The sequence below is a fragment of the Sapajus apella genome, unplaced genomic scaffold (genome assembly GCF_009761245.1).
Source record: "Sapajus apella isolate SASKATOON/1434 unplaced genomic scaffold, GSC_monkey_1.0 scaffold33, whole genome shotgun sequence".
In the NCBI taxonomy this organism is placed as follows: domain Eukaryota; kingdom Metazoa; phylum Chordata; class Mammalia; order Primates; family Cebidae; genus Sapajus; species Sapajus apella.
The window spans coordinates 22,153,062-22,167,800 of NW_022436973.1; the positions used below are offsets into that span (position 1 = coordinate 22,153,062).

General features: G+C 53.5%; 1 protein-coding gene and 1 long non-coding RNA gene across 2 annotated transcripts; both read left to right on the plus strand.

The window, feature by feature from the left end:
• The first annotated feature begins 3,873 nt into the window (after positions 1 to 3,873).
• Positions 3,874 to 6,359, plus strand: GFRA4 (GDNF family receptor alpha 4). Its single transcript, XM_032294885.1, has 6 exons — positions 3,874 to 4,001; positions 4,099 to 4,497; positions 4,730 to 4,839; positions 4,939 to 5,073; positions 5,353 to 5,444; positions 5,612 to 6,359. The coding sequence occupies exons 1-6, from the start codon at positions 3,874 to 3,876 to the stop codon at positions 5,690 to 5,692; spliced, it is 945 nt and encodes a 314-aa protein (XP_032150776.1). The 3' UTR covers positions 5,693 to 6,359.
• A 3,073-nt stretch (positions 6,360 to 9,432) lies between these two features.
• On the plus strand, positions 9,433 to 14,739 carry LOC116562976. Its single transcript, XR_004274154.1, has 2 exons — positions 9,433 to 11,692; positions 12,319 to 14,739. It is a non-coding gene; the product is annotated as an uncharacterized LOC116562976 (long non-coding RNA).

Sequence of the window (14,739 nt, forward strand, 5' to 3'; positions counted from 1 at the left end):
CAGCCGGGAGCAGTGAGCGAGCCCAGCTCAGCTGTGATGCCCTCTCTTTGACCATCCAACAACAGCTGCTTGGGCTTCCCTGACACTCTGTAACCCAGGGCCATCTGTCATGCCTTCTTCTCTCCCTCCCCCTCCCTTGAGTTGTGGCATCCACAGACAGGTGGGAGAGTGTGCCTGCCCTGCGTGGTCAGAGCTTGGTTTTGAGTTTCCTTACCTCATCTCTCTTTCCTCTCACACGCCAGAACACAGGAGGATATGTCGGAGGCATGTGAACCAGAGCAACTGCGTCTTGCAGAGGGGCTAGGTAAAATAAGGTTGAGACCACTGGGCTGTGTTTGCAGACAGTTAAGGCATCCTAAGTCACAGGTGCTGTGACCTGTATCTTGTGCTGTCTAGGAGGTCAGCACAAGATACAGGTCACAAAGACCTTGCTGATAAAACAGGTTGCAATAGGCTGGGTGCAGTGGCGCACACCTGTAATCCCAGCACTTTGGGAGGCCAGGGTGGGTAGATCACCCGAGATCAGGAGTTTGAGATGAGCCTGGCTGACAAGGTGAAACCTCATCTTTACTAAAAATACAAACACTAGCCAGGCATGGTGGCCTGTGCCTGTAATCCCAGCTACTCGGGAGGCTGAGGCAGGATAATCGCTTGAATCTGAGAGGTGGAGGTTGCATTGAGCTTTAGCCTGGGTGACAGAGCAAGACTCGGTCTCAAAAAAAAAAAATAGTCAAGACAAATCATGGTAGGGCTTTTTTGGTCACTTTTTAAATGTAAGTGTTGAGACTATTTGAGACAGGGCCTTACTCTGTTGCCCAGGTTGGATGAGATTTTTAACCTTAATATTTACTTATAGAGTAACTTTTTGGTTAGTCAGAACAAGGCTGTATCTCATTCTGATCAGAAGAAAACATCAGCTAACTCAAGAGAAACATTTTACAAAATAACTGGCCAGAATTATTCCAAAGTGTCAAGGATGAAGATAAGGAAGGAACTCCCAGACTGAGGAGACGAAGGAGACGGCTGTGCTGTGGGGTCCTAGAATGGATCTGGGAACTGAAAAAGGAAATTAGTGAAAAAATGGGAAATGCAAAATGGTCTACAGTTTCGTTACTAGGATTGTACCAAGGTTAGTTTCCTAGCTGTAATGACTGGGCCGTGATTAATAAGATGTACCATTAGGGAAAGGTGGTTGAAGGGTATAAGGAAAACGCTCACATTTTCCAACTTTTTTGCTAGTCTAAAATTAGTCAACAATAAAATGTTTAAAATAGGCTGGGCACGGTGGCTCACACCTGTCATCCTAGCACTTTGAGAGACTGAGGTGAGAGGATCATTTGAGCCCAGGAGTTCAAGACCAGCCTGGGGAACAGAGCGAGACCTCATCTCTATTCAAAAAAATGTTTTTAAGTTTAAAATAAAATTCTATAAAAAAGGAAAAGAACAATGCTGTTTCATAGCGTTCCTAGTTTAGCATGGAAGAGACCAGGTCTCCCAGGGGGCTGTGTGTTGCTGGGTATGCATGGCGGGGCCAGTGCATTGGGGTCCATCTAGGCACATGCAGGTGTCGAATCGCACGGCTCCCAGGCTTACCTGAAGGTGCAGCCTGGGGTGGAGACTGAATGAGGGTGGGGAGTTGTCGCAGCAAAGGCTCCTCCCAGGGGCGTCTGCACAGACCTCGGCGTTTTCACCGTGCTCCTGCTCCAAAGGCACTAGGAAGGGGACGCCTATCAGACGAGGGCTCTGCCAGCCATCCTTCTCTGTTCAAGGTCGACCATGGTCTGCTGCCTGGGGCCTGCACTGCTGCTCCTGCTGCTGCCACTGGGTGAGCACCCCTCTCCTCCCCTGGACCCCCGAACTCTGGCTTCTCTGTCACTGCTCCTCAGTGACAAGGTGAGAGGGCAACAGATTCCAGGAAAAGCTGAACCACCGGAAGGGTTGCCATGAGAGGCCTGTGCGCAGGGCTTGGGGACACCTGGGAATTGACCCCACTATGTACTGAGCAGCTCGCCTCCCAGCCAAGCCAAGCCTCCAACCCCTCCCGAGTCCAGTCTCAGTGCCCCTGCCCCAGGAACTTTTGCCTGTTATCTGCCATCTCCCAACTCTCTCACCCTTCCCTCGGCCCCAGCCCTCCAACTCTTCACACAGATTCTTGCTGCGAATCTTCAGTGTCTTGAATCTGTTGTTCCACCTTCTTGGACTCCTCCTTCCCTGCACGGCCGTCTCGGAGGGAGGGGTCACTTTACCGGGTGTGATGTGGAAAGTGGAATCTGGTAAAGGTTTAAGGCGGAGGAGATGAGCTGCTGTGAGAGTGGAGATGGGGTAAAGGTGTTCTGGGCAAGGGTGGCAGGTAGGCAACAGGCAGAGGTGGGTTCAAGCCCTTAGGTGACACCAGGTGCTTGTGTGTGCGGCTGAGGCCCGGGGATGTGCCTGGCAAGGCTGTGGGCGGACAGCCAAGTGTGCCCTTTGGGGAGGGGAGGAAGGGAGGACTTGCCCTGCTGCCATCTATCCCCTCCACTCAGGGACCATTCTAAGCCCTCAACCTATGTTCATCCTTCCTGCAGAGGCCAGCGCTGAAGTCACAGCACTCTCACTACGCGGTCCAATCCACAGCCTGAAAGACACAGCCATTGCCAGAGAGGCACCCTGCTCCTAGCCTTGGGGCAGGAGACCACCCCCTATCCCCTGTGCACACACACAGGGAGAGGCATGAGAGGTGGGGCTGTGCACCTTCACTCAGGCTGGGCACCAGAAAGGCTTCTAGTCTCAAGGAGGTGCTCCAAACTGGAGGACTTGTGGGGCTGGGGGGATTTGATTAGCCTGGTTTTGGTGACTCAGGTCCTAGAAAGGGGCTACCAAGTCCCAACTTCGAGTTACCCTGGCTCGATTTAGACATAGCCTGTGGGGCATCTGAGCAGAGCTCACCCTTTGTCTACCCAACTCCTGGTGTGTGACTCTGTGGTGCCAAACACCTCATCTGTCCCCAGCAGGGTGCCACTTATCATGGGACCCAGTCACTAAAACCACTGATGAACCCTTGGGTCCTGTGGCTCAGGATAAAGCTCTGCGATGTGTCGTCAGGGCCCTCTCTGAATCCACACCCTGGCAGCCAGGACTCAGCTCTTCAGTGAATCCTCTCTCCCGCTGCTGGGGGAGGGTAGAGGGGCTGGGGGAAGGCAGTCCAGATGGGCCAGGATGACCTTGACTCAAGGGAGCATCAGGAAGGGCTAGGGAGGGAAGACACCGATGCAGGGGGCAGGAGGAGGAGCAGGAGGTCAGAACAGAGGGAGAAACAGAAACCGATAGACCCATCCAAAGGGTCTCCGTGGTGGGGGATAAGGGGTGAGGCGGAATCTGTAGAGGAGAAAAGGTATGACATCCCAGCCTGTCATTAAGAGACTAGGAGCAGCCACTGTCTTCAATGCCTTCTCTGTTTTTGTTGTTTTTTGGACATGAACTTTCACTCTGTCACCCAGGCTGAAGTACAGTGGCCTGATCTTGGCTCACTGCAACCTCTGCCTCCCGAGTTCAAGCAATTCTGCTGCCTCAGCCTCCTCAGTAGCTGGGATTACAGGCCCCTGCCGCCACGCTCGGCTAATTTTTGTATTTTAAGTAGAGGGGGGTTTCACCATACTGTATTGGCCATGCCAATATGGTCTCGAGCTCCTGACCTCAGGTGATCCACCTCGGCCTCCCAAAGTGCTAGGATTACAGGCATGAGCCACCGCGCCCGGCTCATCTCTGGTTTTCAAGTCTCCATTGGCCAGATCCCCAGAAAGCCTCATTGTTCCCCTGTCAGATAGGGCCCGTGAAGGTGGGAGGAGCCCCTGGACCTGTCTTTGGACTTGTGTGGCCGTTCTGGGAGTGGTAGTGATGCCTAGGAAGGAGGGGCCTCAGCTTCTGGGGAAGGCCTGGCTCAGCCTCGTTGCACCCTCTCCATCCCTGACGTGTTGCAAGGCCCTCGAGAGCCCGCCGCTGCCCATCCCCACGACAGAGCGCCGGTCTGTGCCAGCCGGCCCCGTCTTTGGGCTATACTCTGTGCCTCCTCGGGTTTTCAGCGTCCCCCACCTTCCGGGGGCATGGACAGACTGGGTGAAGTTTGCAGGCAGGGCGCCGCACCGAGACCTGCAACCGGCCCGCCCCTTTCCCAGGGTCGGTGAATTCGGCCGGAGGGAACCGATGTGTGGACGCGGCCGAAGCCTGCACGGCGAACGCGCTGTGCCAGCGGCTGCGCTCCGAGTTCGTGGCGCAGTGCCTGGGCCGGGCCGCGCAGGGGAGCTGTCCCCGCGCCCGCTGCCGCCGCGCCCTGCGCCGCTTCTTCGCCCGCGGGCCACCCGCGCTCACCTACGCGCTGCTCTTCTGCCCCTGCGGGGGCTCCGCGTGCGCCGAGCGCCGGCGCCAGACCTTCGTGCCCTCCTGCGCCTTCTCCGGGCCCGGCCCCGCGCCTCCCTCCTGCCTGGAGCCCTTAGAGGTTTGCGAGCGCAGCCGGGTCTGCAGGTGCGCGCGGGCGGGGGCGGAGCGGGGAGCGGGGAGCCGGGAGCCGGGAGCCGGGAGCCGGGAGCAGGGAGCAGGGAGCAGGGAGCAGGGAGCAGGGACCCAGCCGCGGCGAGGGTGGAGCGGGGGCGGGGCCGCGGCGAGGGTAGGGTAAGGGTGGAGTGGGGGCGGGGCCGTGGCGAGGGTGAGGTGGGGGCGGGGCCTCTCTCCAGCTCACCGCCCTCCCTCCCAGCAGGCCCCGCCTCCTGGCCTTTCAGGCTTCCTGCGCGCCCGCGCCCAGCGCCCCCGACGGTTGCCTGTGGGACCAGCGCGCCCGCTGCGTGCGCGCCTACGCGGGCCTCATGGGTACGCACGGCTGGGATCTGGGCGCGGGGTGGGGGCTCTCCAGGGGATGCCTCTGCCTGGGTGGGCCGATCGATGACCTCGCCGTCGGCGTCCCCGCAGGCACAGCTGTCACTCCCAACTACGTGGACAACGCGAGCGCGCGCGTGGCGCCCTGGTGCCACTGCGGAGCCAGCGGGAACCGGCGTGAGGACTGCGAAACCTTCCGGGGGCTCTTTACCAGGAACCCCTGCTTGGGTGAGGGGCCCGGGCGGAGGTGGAGGGGGAAGGCTGGGTCGGCTTACTGCCCCCTTCCAAGCCACCTGGCCAGGAGCCATTTAAGAGGGGAGAGTGGAAGACTGTCCAGTTGAGTCACTCTATCGCAGCTGTCCTTAGTATTTTATTATTCCTCACCACGCACCTTCCCTCCCAAGGAGCCAGTCTTTGCAGCAGGAGATCTCTCACTTTGTCCCCACGGAGCAGGGCCCTGGGAGAGCGTTTTCCAGCCAAGCACACCCTGAAACCCTCCCCCCATAGATGGTGCCATTCAGGCCTTTGCCAGCCGGTGGCCCCCAGTCCTGCTGGACCAGCTGAACCCCCAAGGGAACCCTGAGCACAGCCTCCTGCAGGTAGGTGCAGGGAGGGGAGGTAAGCTGGCACCTCCCCCACCGTCCCCTTCACACACTTCCATGCTGGGTGGGCCTGGGTGGAGGCATGAGGGGCCTGGGGTGGGGGTGCAGGCAGAGGGCAGAGCCAGTCTTCTGCCTCAAGTCTGCACTCGGCTCCCACCCTCAAGGTGTCTTCCGCAGGCGGGGCCCTGGAGGGGCACTCCCTGCTCTCCATACTCCCTGTCCTGGCTCTTCTGGCCCTACTCTGACTAGGACAGCGATCTCGGACAGCACAGCCAGCCACCCCACCCTGCCTGCCTGGGCCACCTCTGTGGCCTACTGGCCCATTGAAAAGGGACTGGCCTACCTCCCACAGCAGCGCTGGTGCTCTCACCCCGCTGCCCTTTGTAGGTCTGGACATCCTGTGTGCCATCCCCTGGAGCAAGGGATGTAGGCTGGGCCTTACTGCAAAGCCCCCACTCTCCCTGTCAGGAAGCATCTTGGTTGTAGGTCCCTTTATCCATAGACCTTGAGACAATTGGGGTCTCTCAGAAGGTGAATCAGTAGAGGGTCACTTCTGTAGCTGAAGCCTCCCTGGAGCCCCAGATCACCTAGGGAAGGTCAGAGACCTTCCAGACTCCCAGAAATCTAGGAAATGGTATCAGCCTGCCAAGCAGATAATTCCCTAGGAATGCATTGGGCAGACTTAACAGGCAAGACCCCTTCTAACACTGCATCCTCCCACTGGGCGTTACCCACCATTGCCACCTGTGCACCATGAGCATGCTGGCAGTCCTTCCTGTTCTCCATATGCTGCTGCATGGGCCCCACGCTGTGCTCTGCCTGGCACTGGCCTTGTGGCCATCTTCCCCCTGGTTTCCCACAGCCATGGGAATGGCATACAGTGCTTATTAAACCCATGTGCACTGAGACTGACCTTGCTTTTATGTGATCTGTGACCTGGGAGCCTGGAGACCACGGTCTGCTGCAGTGTGTGCCCCTGCTGGCCTGCGTGACCTCAGATGGCCTCAGAACGTGTCTGGGCCCCATCACCTCACCTAAGGAAGCTGAGATGAATCAGCTGTCAGCTCCTCATGCCAGGGATTGCCATTGCTTTCATCTCTTCTTTCCTTCTCTACTAGTACTCAGATAATGAAACTATTTCCTAGCCTCCCTTGCAGCCGGGGGTGGCCATGTCACACACACTGCCCGATGTGGACCCAGCAGATGCCAAGGGTGGTCTGTGTTTCTGAGATAGGGTCTCACTCTGTCACCAGGTGGTGGTGCAGTGGCATGATCATAGTCCACTGCAGCCTTGAACACCTGGGGTGAAGCGATCTTCCTGCCTCCTGCCTGCCTCCTTCTTCCTCCAAAACTTGGAAACTCCTGATAAGAAAAGGGTTCCTGTGCCTCTGGCTGCTCCTTCTGTGGCAGGAGGCTGAAGTGGAGGTTGTCGGGGCCTTGCTCAGGGACTTCTCCGGGCCAGTACAGCACATCCCGCAGCCACTGGGAATGGTGGCTTGTAACAGCTCAGAGCTATCCCTTCTGTAGGGAACTGCACTCCCAGAAATGCCTGTTGGGTTTTACTCTGCTCCCAGAGGCAACTGCAGTTGGTGACTGACTGCCTCAAGGAACATGGCATTGTTGTGTGCTGTTCCTGGTCCAGAGCCCCTTTGGGGTAAAGCTGAGGCTAGGCTCCAGCTGGGACCCCTGCCTGGCTCAGCTTCTACCCTGCCTGCCTCCTCCTGCTTTCCTTACTGGCAGGCTCCCCTGAAGGCGTTCCCTCCATAAATCATGGCATTTGAGAATTCCTGTCTTAGGCTTGGCTTCTAGAGATCCTGACCTAAGTCACAGGGGTTAGACCACACAAAAACTCAGGCCTGGAGCTGTCCTGTTGGGGAAAAGAGCCACCAGCTCTGAGATCTAAGTGTGGACTTAGCAGCTCACACCAAACCCGCAAACACTGTTTCCTGGCAGCTGTCCACCAGCCTCTCAGCTTCAGTCAGGGCTCTCTTTTTTTGAGACAGAGCCTCGCTCTGTCACCCAGCCTGGAGTGCAGTCGGCTCACTGCAACCTCCACTTCCCAGGTTCAAGCGATTCTCCCACCTCATCTTCACGAATAGCTGGGATTATAGGCTAATGCCACCATGCCTAGCTAATTTTTGTATTTTTAGTAGAAACGGGGTTCCACCATGTTAGCCAGGCTGGTCTTGAACTTCTGACCTCAGGTGATCCACCCGTCTTGGCCTCCTAAAGTGCTGGGATTACAAGTGTGAGCCACTGCACCCAGCCAAGGACTCTTGACTATAACAAACAAATCAGAGTGACTTGAGCATGTGCCTGAGCCATGCGGGCTTCAGGCACAGCTGTCTCCAGGGTTCAAATGATGTTGCCTGTGCTGATCTGTGTGTTGGCTTCCCCTGCGGCCAGGCAAGCTCTCACCGAGAGGTTAAGACTTCCACCAGCAGCCCAGCTTTACAGTGTCTCCTTTTAGCAGCCTCAGTAGGGAGAGGTACCTCTCTCTTCCGGCATTCGTGGACTGTCCCAGGCAGAACTCTGATAGACCCAGCATGGATAATGGGCCTCCTCTGTAGAACACTGAGTGATCTCAGCCCACCATGGTGACATGGAACGGAAAGGACAGTTTCCCAAAGGAAAAAAAGGAGTTGCTGGGCAGCGAAGCTGAGTCTAGCCCATTCTCACTTTACAAAGAAGATGGAATACTGTCAGGCACCCACACCTGTGTGAGAATGGACACCTGTAGGTGGGTTGGGGAGAGGCGGGGTATGTGCATTGAGTGAGGGCTCATCACCTTGTCCTGATCACCACAATGGCATCGTAGCCCAAATGCAGAATTAAATATCTGCTAAATGATTTGCCCTACATGAAAGTGTGTTCAACTCTTCTCCATTTTTGAGTCAGTTAATTAGAGTAAAATGTATGCATTAAAAAAAAAACTGGAGGAAGCTGGGTGCAGTGGCTCGTGCATTTTGGGAGGCTGAGGTGGGTGGATCACTTGAGGCTGGGAGTTCGAGTACAGCCTGGCCAACACGGTGAAACCCCATCCCTACTAAAAATACAAAAATTTCGTCAGGTGTGGTGGTGCATGCCTATAATCCCAGCTACTCAGGAGGCTGAGGCAGGAGAATTGCTTGAACCCAGGAGGTGGAGGTTGCAATAAGCCAAGATCATGCCACAGCACTGCAGCCTGGGAGACAGAGGACTACTCTGTCTCAAAAACAAACAAACAAACAAACTAGAGGCTGGGCAAGGTGGCTTACTCCTGTAATCCCAGCACGTTGGGAGGCTGAGGCTGGAGGTTTGCATGGGGTCAGGAGTTTGAGACCAGCCTGGGCATCATGGAGCCTGTCTCTAGAAAAAGTTAAAAAATAAATTAGTCAGGCATGGTGATATATGTCTGTCGTTCCAGCTACTCAGGAGGCTGAGGCTGGAGGATCACTTGAGCCCAGGAGTTGCCTGCAGTGAGCCATGATTGTGCTAGTGTATTCCAGCCTGAGTGACAGAGTGAGACCCTGTCTCAATAAAAAGTAAATAAAAACCAGAAATGAAATGACTTCAAATAAAAATAGAATTGTGGATTAAAAATATAGGCATATGCTTCCAAAAGATCGGAAAAATAAAAAGGACAGAAACTATTTGAAAATTATGAGATTGCCTCACGGCTGCCTGTGGTCCCAAAGATACATCCACGTCCTAATCCCTGGAACGTGGAAACACTGCCTTATATGTAGGCAAGAGTATTGCCTTCTGTGGCAAAAGATGCGATTAAGTTGTGGTTTGTTTTTTTTTTTTGAGACAGAGTCTTACTGTCACCCAAGCTGGAGTTCAGTGGTGCACGCAAAGCCCACTGTAGCCTCAAACTCACAGGCTCAAGCAGTCCTCCCACCTCAGCCTCCTGAGTAGCTGGGACCACAGGTGTGTGCCACCACACCTGGCTATTTTTAGTAGAGACAGGGTCTCACCATGTTGCCCAGGCTGGTCTCCAACTCACCTCACCCAAGTGAATCTCCCACCTTGACCTCCAAAAGTGCTGGGATTACAGGCGTGAGCCACTGCGCCCAGCCAAGTTACAGATCTTGAGAGGAGCTTATCCTGGATTATCCAAGTGGGCTGTCAACACCTGTATGTCTCACCTCTGCATCTTATAAGAGTGATGCAGAGGTGTCTAGAGGGAAACTAAACAGACACATTGAGCAAAAGGCCACGGGAGGACAGAGATAGGGATTGGGGTGATGCAGCCACAAGCCACCAGAAACTGGAGGAGGCAGGCACAGATTCCCCTGGAGCCTCCAGAGAGACTACAGCCCTGCCAACATCTGCATCTCAGACTTCTGGTCTCCAGAGCTGTGAGAATCAGTTTCTCTTGTTTGCAGATACTGAAGTTGTGGTTATTCTGGCAGCCCCAGGAGACTAATAGTACTGCCTAAGAACGTTAGAGTTTGGCTTATGTTACCTCTACCTAAAAAGGTCCTGGTTTATACAGTATTAAGTCTGCCCACAGGAATGAGTCATGCCTTGTTCCTCCACATCTGAATGTCAGCCTCCTTGTCCTGCCAGGGAGCTGTCACTTTCGTGCACGGGCTTTGGGAGACTGCAGTCCTTCCCCCAGACTACCCTCCCGTGACTGGCTGTCTGTTACCTGTTGCCTGGCAGGTGGCTGGGAGTGGGGGTGATGCAAAAAGGCAGGTGCTGGACACGTCCGTGGATTTATTGCTGGAAACTTCATGGCTCATGAACGCCCATCCTGGTGTGGAGCCCAGTGATTAGGTGCAAGGTTGAAGTGGAAACCACTCACCGCCCACCAAGTGAGTCAGGCTCACAGAACCAGCGCATTTTTGTATGAAATGTGGACACAGGTCAGTGAAATTTCCAGAGGGCCAGAAGGACAGGGGCTGTGCAGGGCTTTAGAAGCAGTCCTTCGACTGGACAGCAGCTTGCCTGTGAGCCTGGCACGCGTGTGAGCTGAAGCAGAAGGGCACGGCCCTGCCTCGCCAGGCCTGGGAAGGCCTGGATTAGAGGATGTCTGGGGAAGCTGCTCTGCTCGGGGCAAGTCTCACCACACCCAAATGAACCTTCAGTTCAAGGCAAAAGAGAGAGAGAAATTAAGAAGATGAGGACACACACTAGAAAATAAAACACAAACTCAGAATGGAGTCTTCAAGGGACAGAAACCAAATGTGGAAGGAAAGGCTTACAGGGCACGCCAATGGGCCCTGGCAACTCCGTCCAGCACATTTGAGACAGCCATTGGGATCTTCCAGGCTAACCACTTTCTTGTTTCCGGGACACAGGGTGGAAAGGAATTCTTGCTGGGGGGGCTGCAGGGCGTGTCTGTTCAAACGTGACCCATATGGATGCCAAGCATGACACCACTGTTGTTGACAGAATTTGCCAAAATGAAGACCAGCTGGTGATAAGTTTTAAGGAAAACAAGGTTCAGTTTTCCCTTGATTACACAGTAGTTGCATTCCTGGAAAACTGGCTGTATATTAAACCAGCTCTTAAATACTTTGTGTTTATAACTAGGTTAGGTTCTGCACGCAAACAACTGGGAACAGACTTTTTCATGCTCACAAATATCCAGCAGGCCCACCAGGCATGCTGCCCACTCAGGGCCTCTGCACCGGTCACCCCTTTGTAATGCTCTTCTCTCAGACCTCCACGTTCCTTCCTGCTCCCTCCACCCGTCCTTCTGCTCAGCTGTCAGCAGAACAGCTTTCCCAGCCACACCACGTTAAGCAGCAATCCCTCCAGGACTTTCTACCCCCAGCCCTACTTTTACCTTTCTTCATAGCGCTTTTCTGACGTTTTATTATCATCTCCCCTGCTAGGTTGTGAACTCCTGGAGGACATAGCTTTTTGTCTGTTTTGTTCAGTGCAAAATCTCTGGTCCTGATGCAGTGCCTAGCCCTGATGTGTTCAATAAAATTTTGTTGAAGAACTAGGTGAATAAATCTAGAGAATAATTCACTTAAGCAGGGTAAGAAAAGATACCTAATTCTACTGCCTTTGGCCTATCATGCTCTGTTTCACAAAGTCATTCAGGGACCCAGGCTCCTTCAGTTCTGTTGTATTACCACCTTCGACATAAGCCTTCAAGGTTGATGGAGAGAGTGGAAGAGACACTCACTCTGAATGGCCTTGAAGTGACACATCATTGGTGAGGGCTGGTCCCATGGCTTTCCCCAGACGCCATGAGCCCAGGCCATGCAGTTGAAGCTGTGGACTCAGGAAGAAGAAATTGAGTGGTAAGCATCTAAGCCGATCTCTGGCCCAGCTTGCCATTCTGATCACCAAAACCAGTTTTGTGCTTCCTCTCTCTCCTACAGGGGTCACAGGCACCCTCTCCAAGGGGACAGTACAAGGTCACATCCCCGCCCAGACCTCTAGGTGATGCAGTCTCCCTCAGGTGGCCCTTTGAAGTCCCACAAGCCTGAATTAACAAGACAACTTAATCCACCTCACACGCAGCAGGTAGTGATGAGAACAGGTAGAACACCTTCCTAAGCCCTCCTGCCCAGGAAGGAGCGGGTGCAGATGCAGCAATCACTGCTCTGTGGCATTTTTGCAGTCCTGCTGGGCCCTGCCCTGGGCTGGGGGGAGTCCTCACTCAGGCCCAGTTCTGCTTTTGGGCCACATCTGAGCTTGTCAGCTCTCGTGGACACAGCTTTCACAACCGTCTTCCTGCCTGAGGGTGGATTTAGGACTTCCTCAATTGCCACTGTTTTATTTTTTTTTAAGGCCTTGCTAATGGTTTCTTAAATTTAACTACATCCTTACTTATTTCCAGGCAGGTCCAGGATCAGTGACTACACTCGTGGTTTGTTCCTGGAAACAGTTCTCACATCAGCTTTTTCTTTGCTTCCTTAACCAGGTGCCCCTCCCTCAAGTTGGTGGCTTTGCAGTTTCCAGGCACCAGTGGGAAGACCACACCCTTCATTGGATGGTCACCACCAGGCCCTCACTGTGTTCAACTAAGTCTCACGGGGCCTTCGTTGCTCACCTGCACCTCTTACTGCTTGGGGACTAGAAGCAGTTGGCTTTTCCAGAATTGCAAGGCCCTGGTTGACGTCTTTCCACCCCTTTTCCCTTCTGCGTGTAAACTGGCTAATTCTTTCTTGGAGTAAACTTTTTCTTGTGATGTGTCGCCAAAAGCAGCCAATAATAATCAACACATAGGACGATGTCTTTTTCATTTCTTTCCCTCAAACCAAAAAGTCAGCAGGCATGGAGTTTGCTTTCTGAATTACCGAGTAAAACCGCCTTACCACATGTTTTGCTCCGCCTGGCAGAGACCTGAGTTTCCTGCCAGCTGCATCTGTCTCCTCACTGCCCGCCACCTGGCCACACGCTGAGCCAGTGCCACGTACTTTAGGTTTTGGTTACAGGTGCACTGCACTTCAAAGTGCCGATTTATTAGCGAGAATAAGAAAAGCTAACTGGTTTAACAAAGCCCCAGATCTCAGTGGATCAGTACAGTGCAAGTTTGCTTTCCAGTGATGCAAGGGCCAACACAGCTCTGACTGATCAGGTGGCCTGCCTCTAAGGGGTGACTCGGACTCACAGTCCCTCCAGTGTCTTTGACATGTGGCTCTCAGGAGAGTCCCCCGTGGGAGCATTTGTGTGCCAAGTTTGGAATTGGTGCCTGTCACTTCTTCCAACCTTTCCTTGGCCATGGCTTAGCTTGGTTCCAACCTAACTACAGGGAGGCTGGGAAATGATGAGCTGTGGGCCCAGTAGGTTTGGTAAACACAGCGTTATCTCTGACACAGTACCACCAAATCACAGGTTTCTATCCTGTTAGAAACTGTTGCTGGCTTCCACAGCCCTCCCTGGAAGAGTTTCAAGGTCCTCAACTTGTTTGCGGCTACTAGTCTGGCCATTTCCCTCCCCAAGTCAGACCCGAGCTCTGGTGGGCAGGCCTCCTCCAGGCTCCTGCCCTCACCTCAGCTCCTGGCCCTAGTACCCTGCCGCCCTCCCCTATAGAAGTGACTGTCTTCTTTGTGTTTCCTCCATCTGTCAATGACCTCATTCCTCTGGAAGGAAGCCCTTGCACTGGGAATCTGCTCTCTGCTCTGAGGTCCTGAAATGCATGACTCTGACCCATTCTGAGGGTAGGAGCCAAATAAAGTGGGGACGCACGGGAGGCCCCCAAACAAGGCCTTGCCAATGGGAATACCTTCATGAAAAAGTCAAAGCCAAGGACAACAGTGTGGCCATAGTTGAGACCTGTCAGCACACCTGAGATTTAGCAGTTTGGAGAGAACCTAGAGGCACATTCAAGGGCCCTTGAGGAGAGCGCGAAGCGGAAGGATAATGGCACCACTGGAGACAGTGGTGTGGTTAGTGGAAGGGTGAGACGGCTGTCCACACCCCACTGCTCAGAGCTGTCCCTGCCTCCACAGGCAGGGTCCCACACCAGGGCACAGCTGCCCCGCAGGCACACAAAGGCTGTCACGGAAAGTCTGTGGCTCACAAGTGCTTGAAGGGGTGTCTGGGGTGCCTGCAGGGGTTTTAGCTTTCACCTCCGTAACTGTCAAGTGCTCCCTCAGAGGCAGTCTGAAAACTGGTAAAAGCTTAAATACAGGCAAAACAATGCAAAATCAAAATGAAACACTCAGAACAAAAGCCACATTTTTACCAGATCTACTTTTATTTCAGAAGGAAGTTTGTATTATTTACTTTTGTTTATATACAAGTTCTTCACATTTGTGTTTAAAATGCACAGACCTCCCTTAGTTCTCTTGTTCCTGCTTAAATTAGCCGTTATTTTACAATACAAAAAATACCAAAAAATTGCAGTCCTAAATGTATGTATAACACCCACAATCCCCAGCAATGAAATAGTTTACAATACTTACTCCATATTTACATGTGTAATAGATGCTAAATTATACATATTAACAAACTAAGCTTGAATCCAAACAAAACTGTAAATAACTATAAAACAAAAACATTTCCAGAGCCAGAATTAGTTCAACGAAACAGGCTTCACTAGTGTTTAGAACGTTTTGTGCACAAATTCAGTTACTGAAAGTTGATTCTATTATTGCCTTTAAAAGAGAAGGCGCCAATTTTCCTCTCCACTCCAAAACATCTCCCTGTAGGCAGCGTGTTTGACTTTCCTCAAGGGGCAATGTCTCTTGGTGGAATGGCTATCTAGAAGCCACTGCAGTGGCTGCAGCCAAGTTTGGTCAATGGGGTCATTTGGTCATTTCAGAAGGTAGGCAGGGCATGCCCAGAGGACAGGAGGCCTCTGTCATCCTGGCTCTGTCCTAAGGATGGCCAATTCTCA

Excerpts from the sequence above, each read along its gene's own strand:
- GFRA4 (XM_032294885.1), top strand. The coding sequence starts at position 3,874 with ATGCCTAGGAAGGAGGGGCCTCAGCTTCTGGGGAAGGCCTGGCTCAGC. Across the intron at positions 4,498-4,729 it reads GAGCGCAGCCGGGTCTGCAG|GCCCCGCCTCCTGGCCTTTC; the intron begins GTGCGCGCGGGC and ends CCCTCCCAGCAG. Across the intron at positions 4,840-4,938 it reads CGCCTACGCGGGCCTCATGG|GCACAGCTGTCACTCCCAAC; the intron begins GTACGCACGGCT and ends GCGTCCCCGCAG.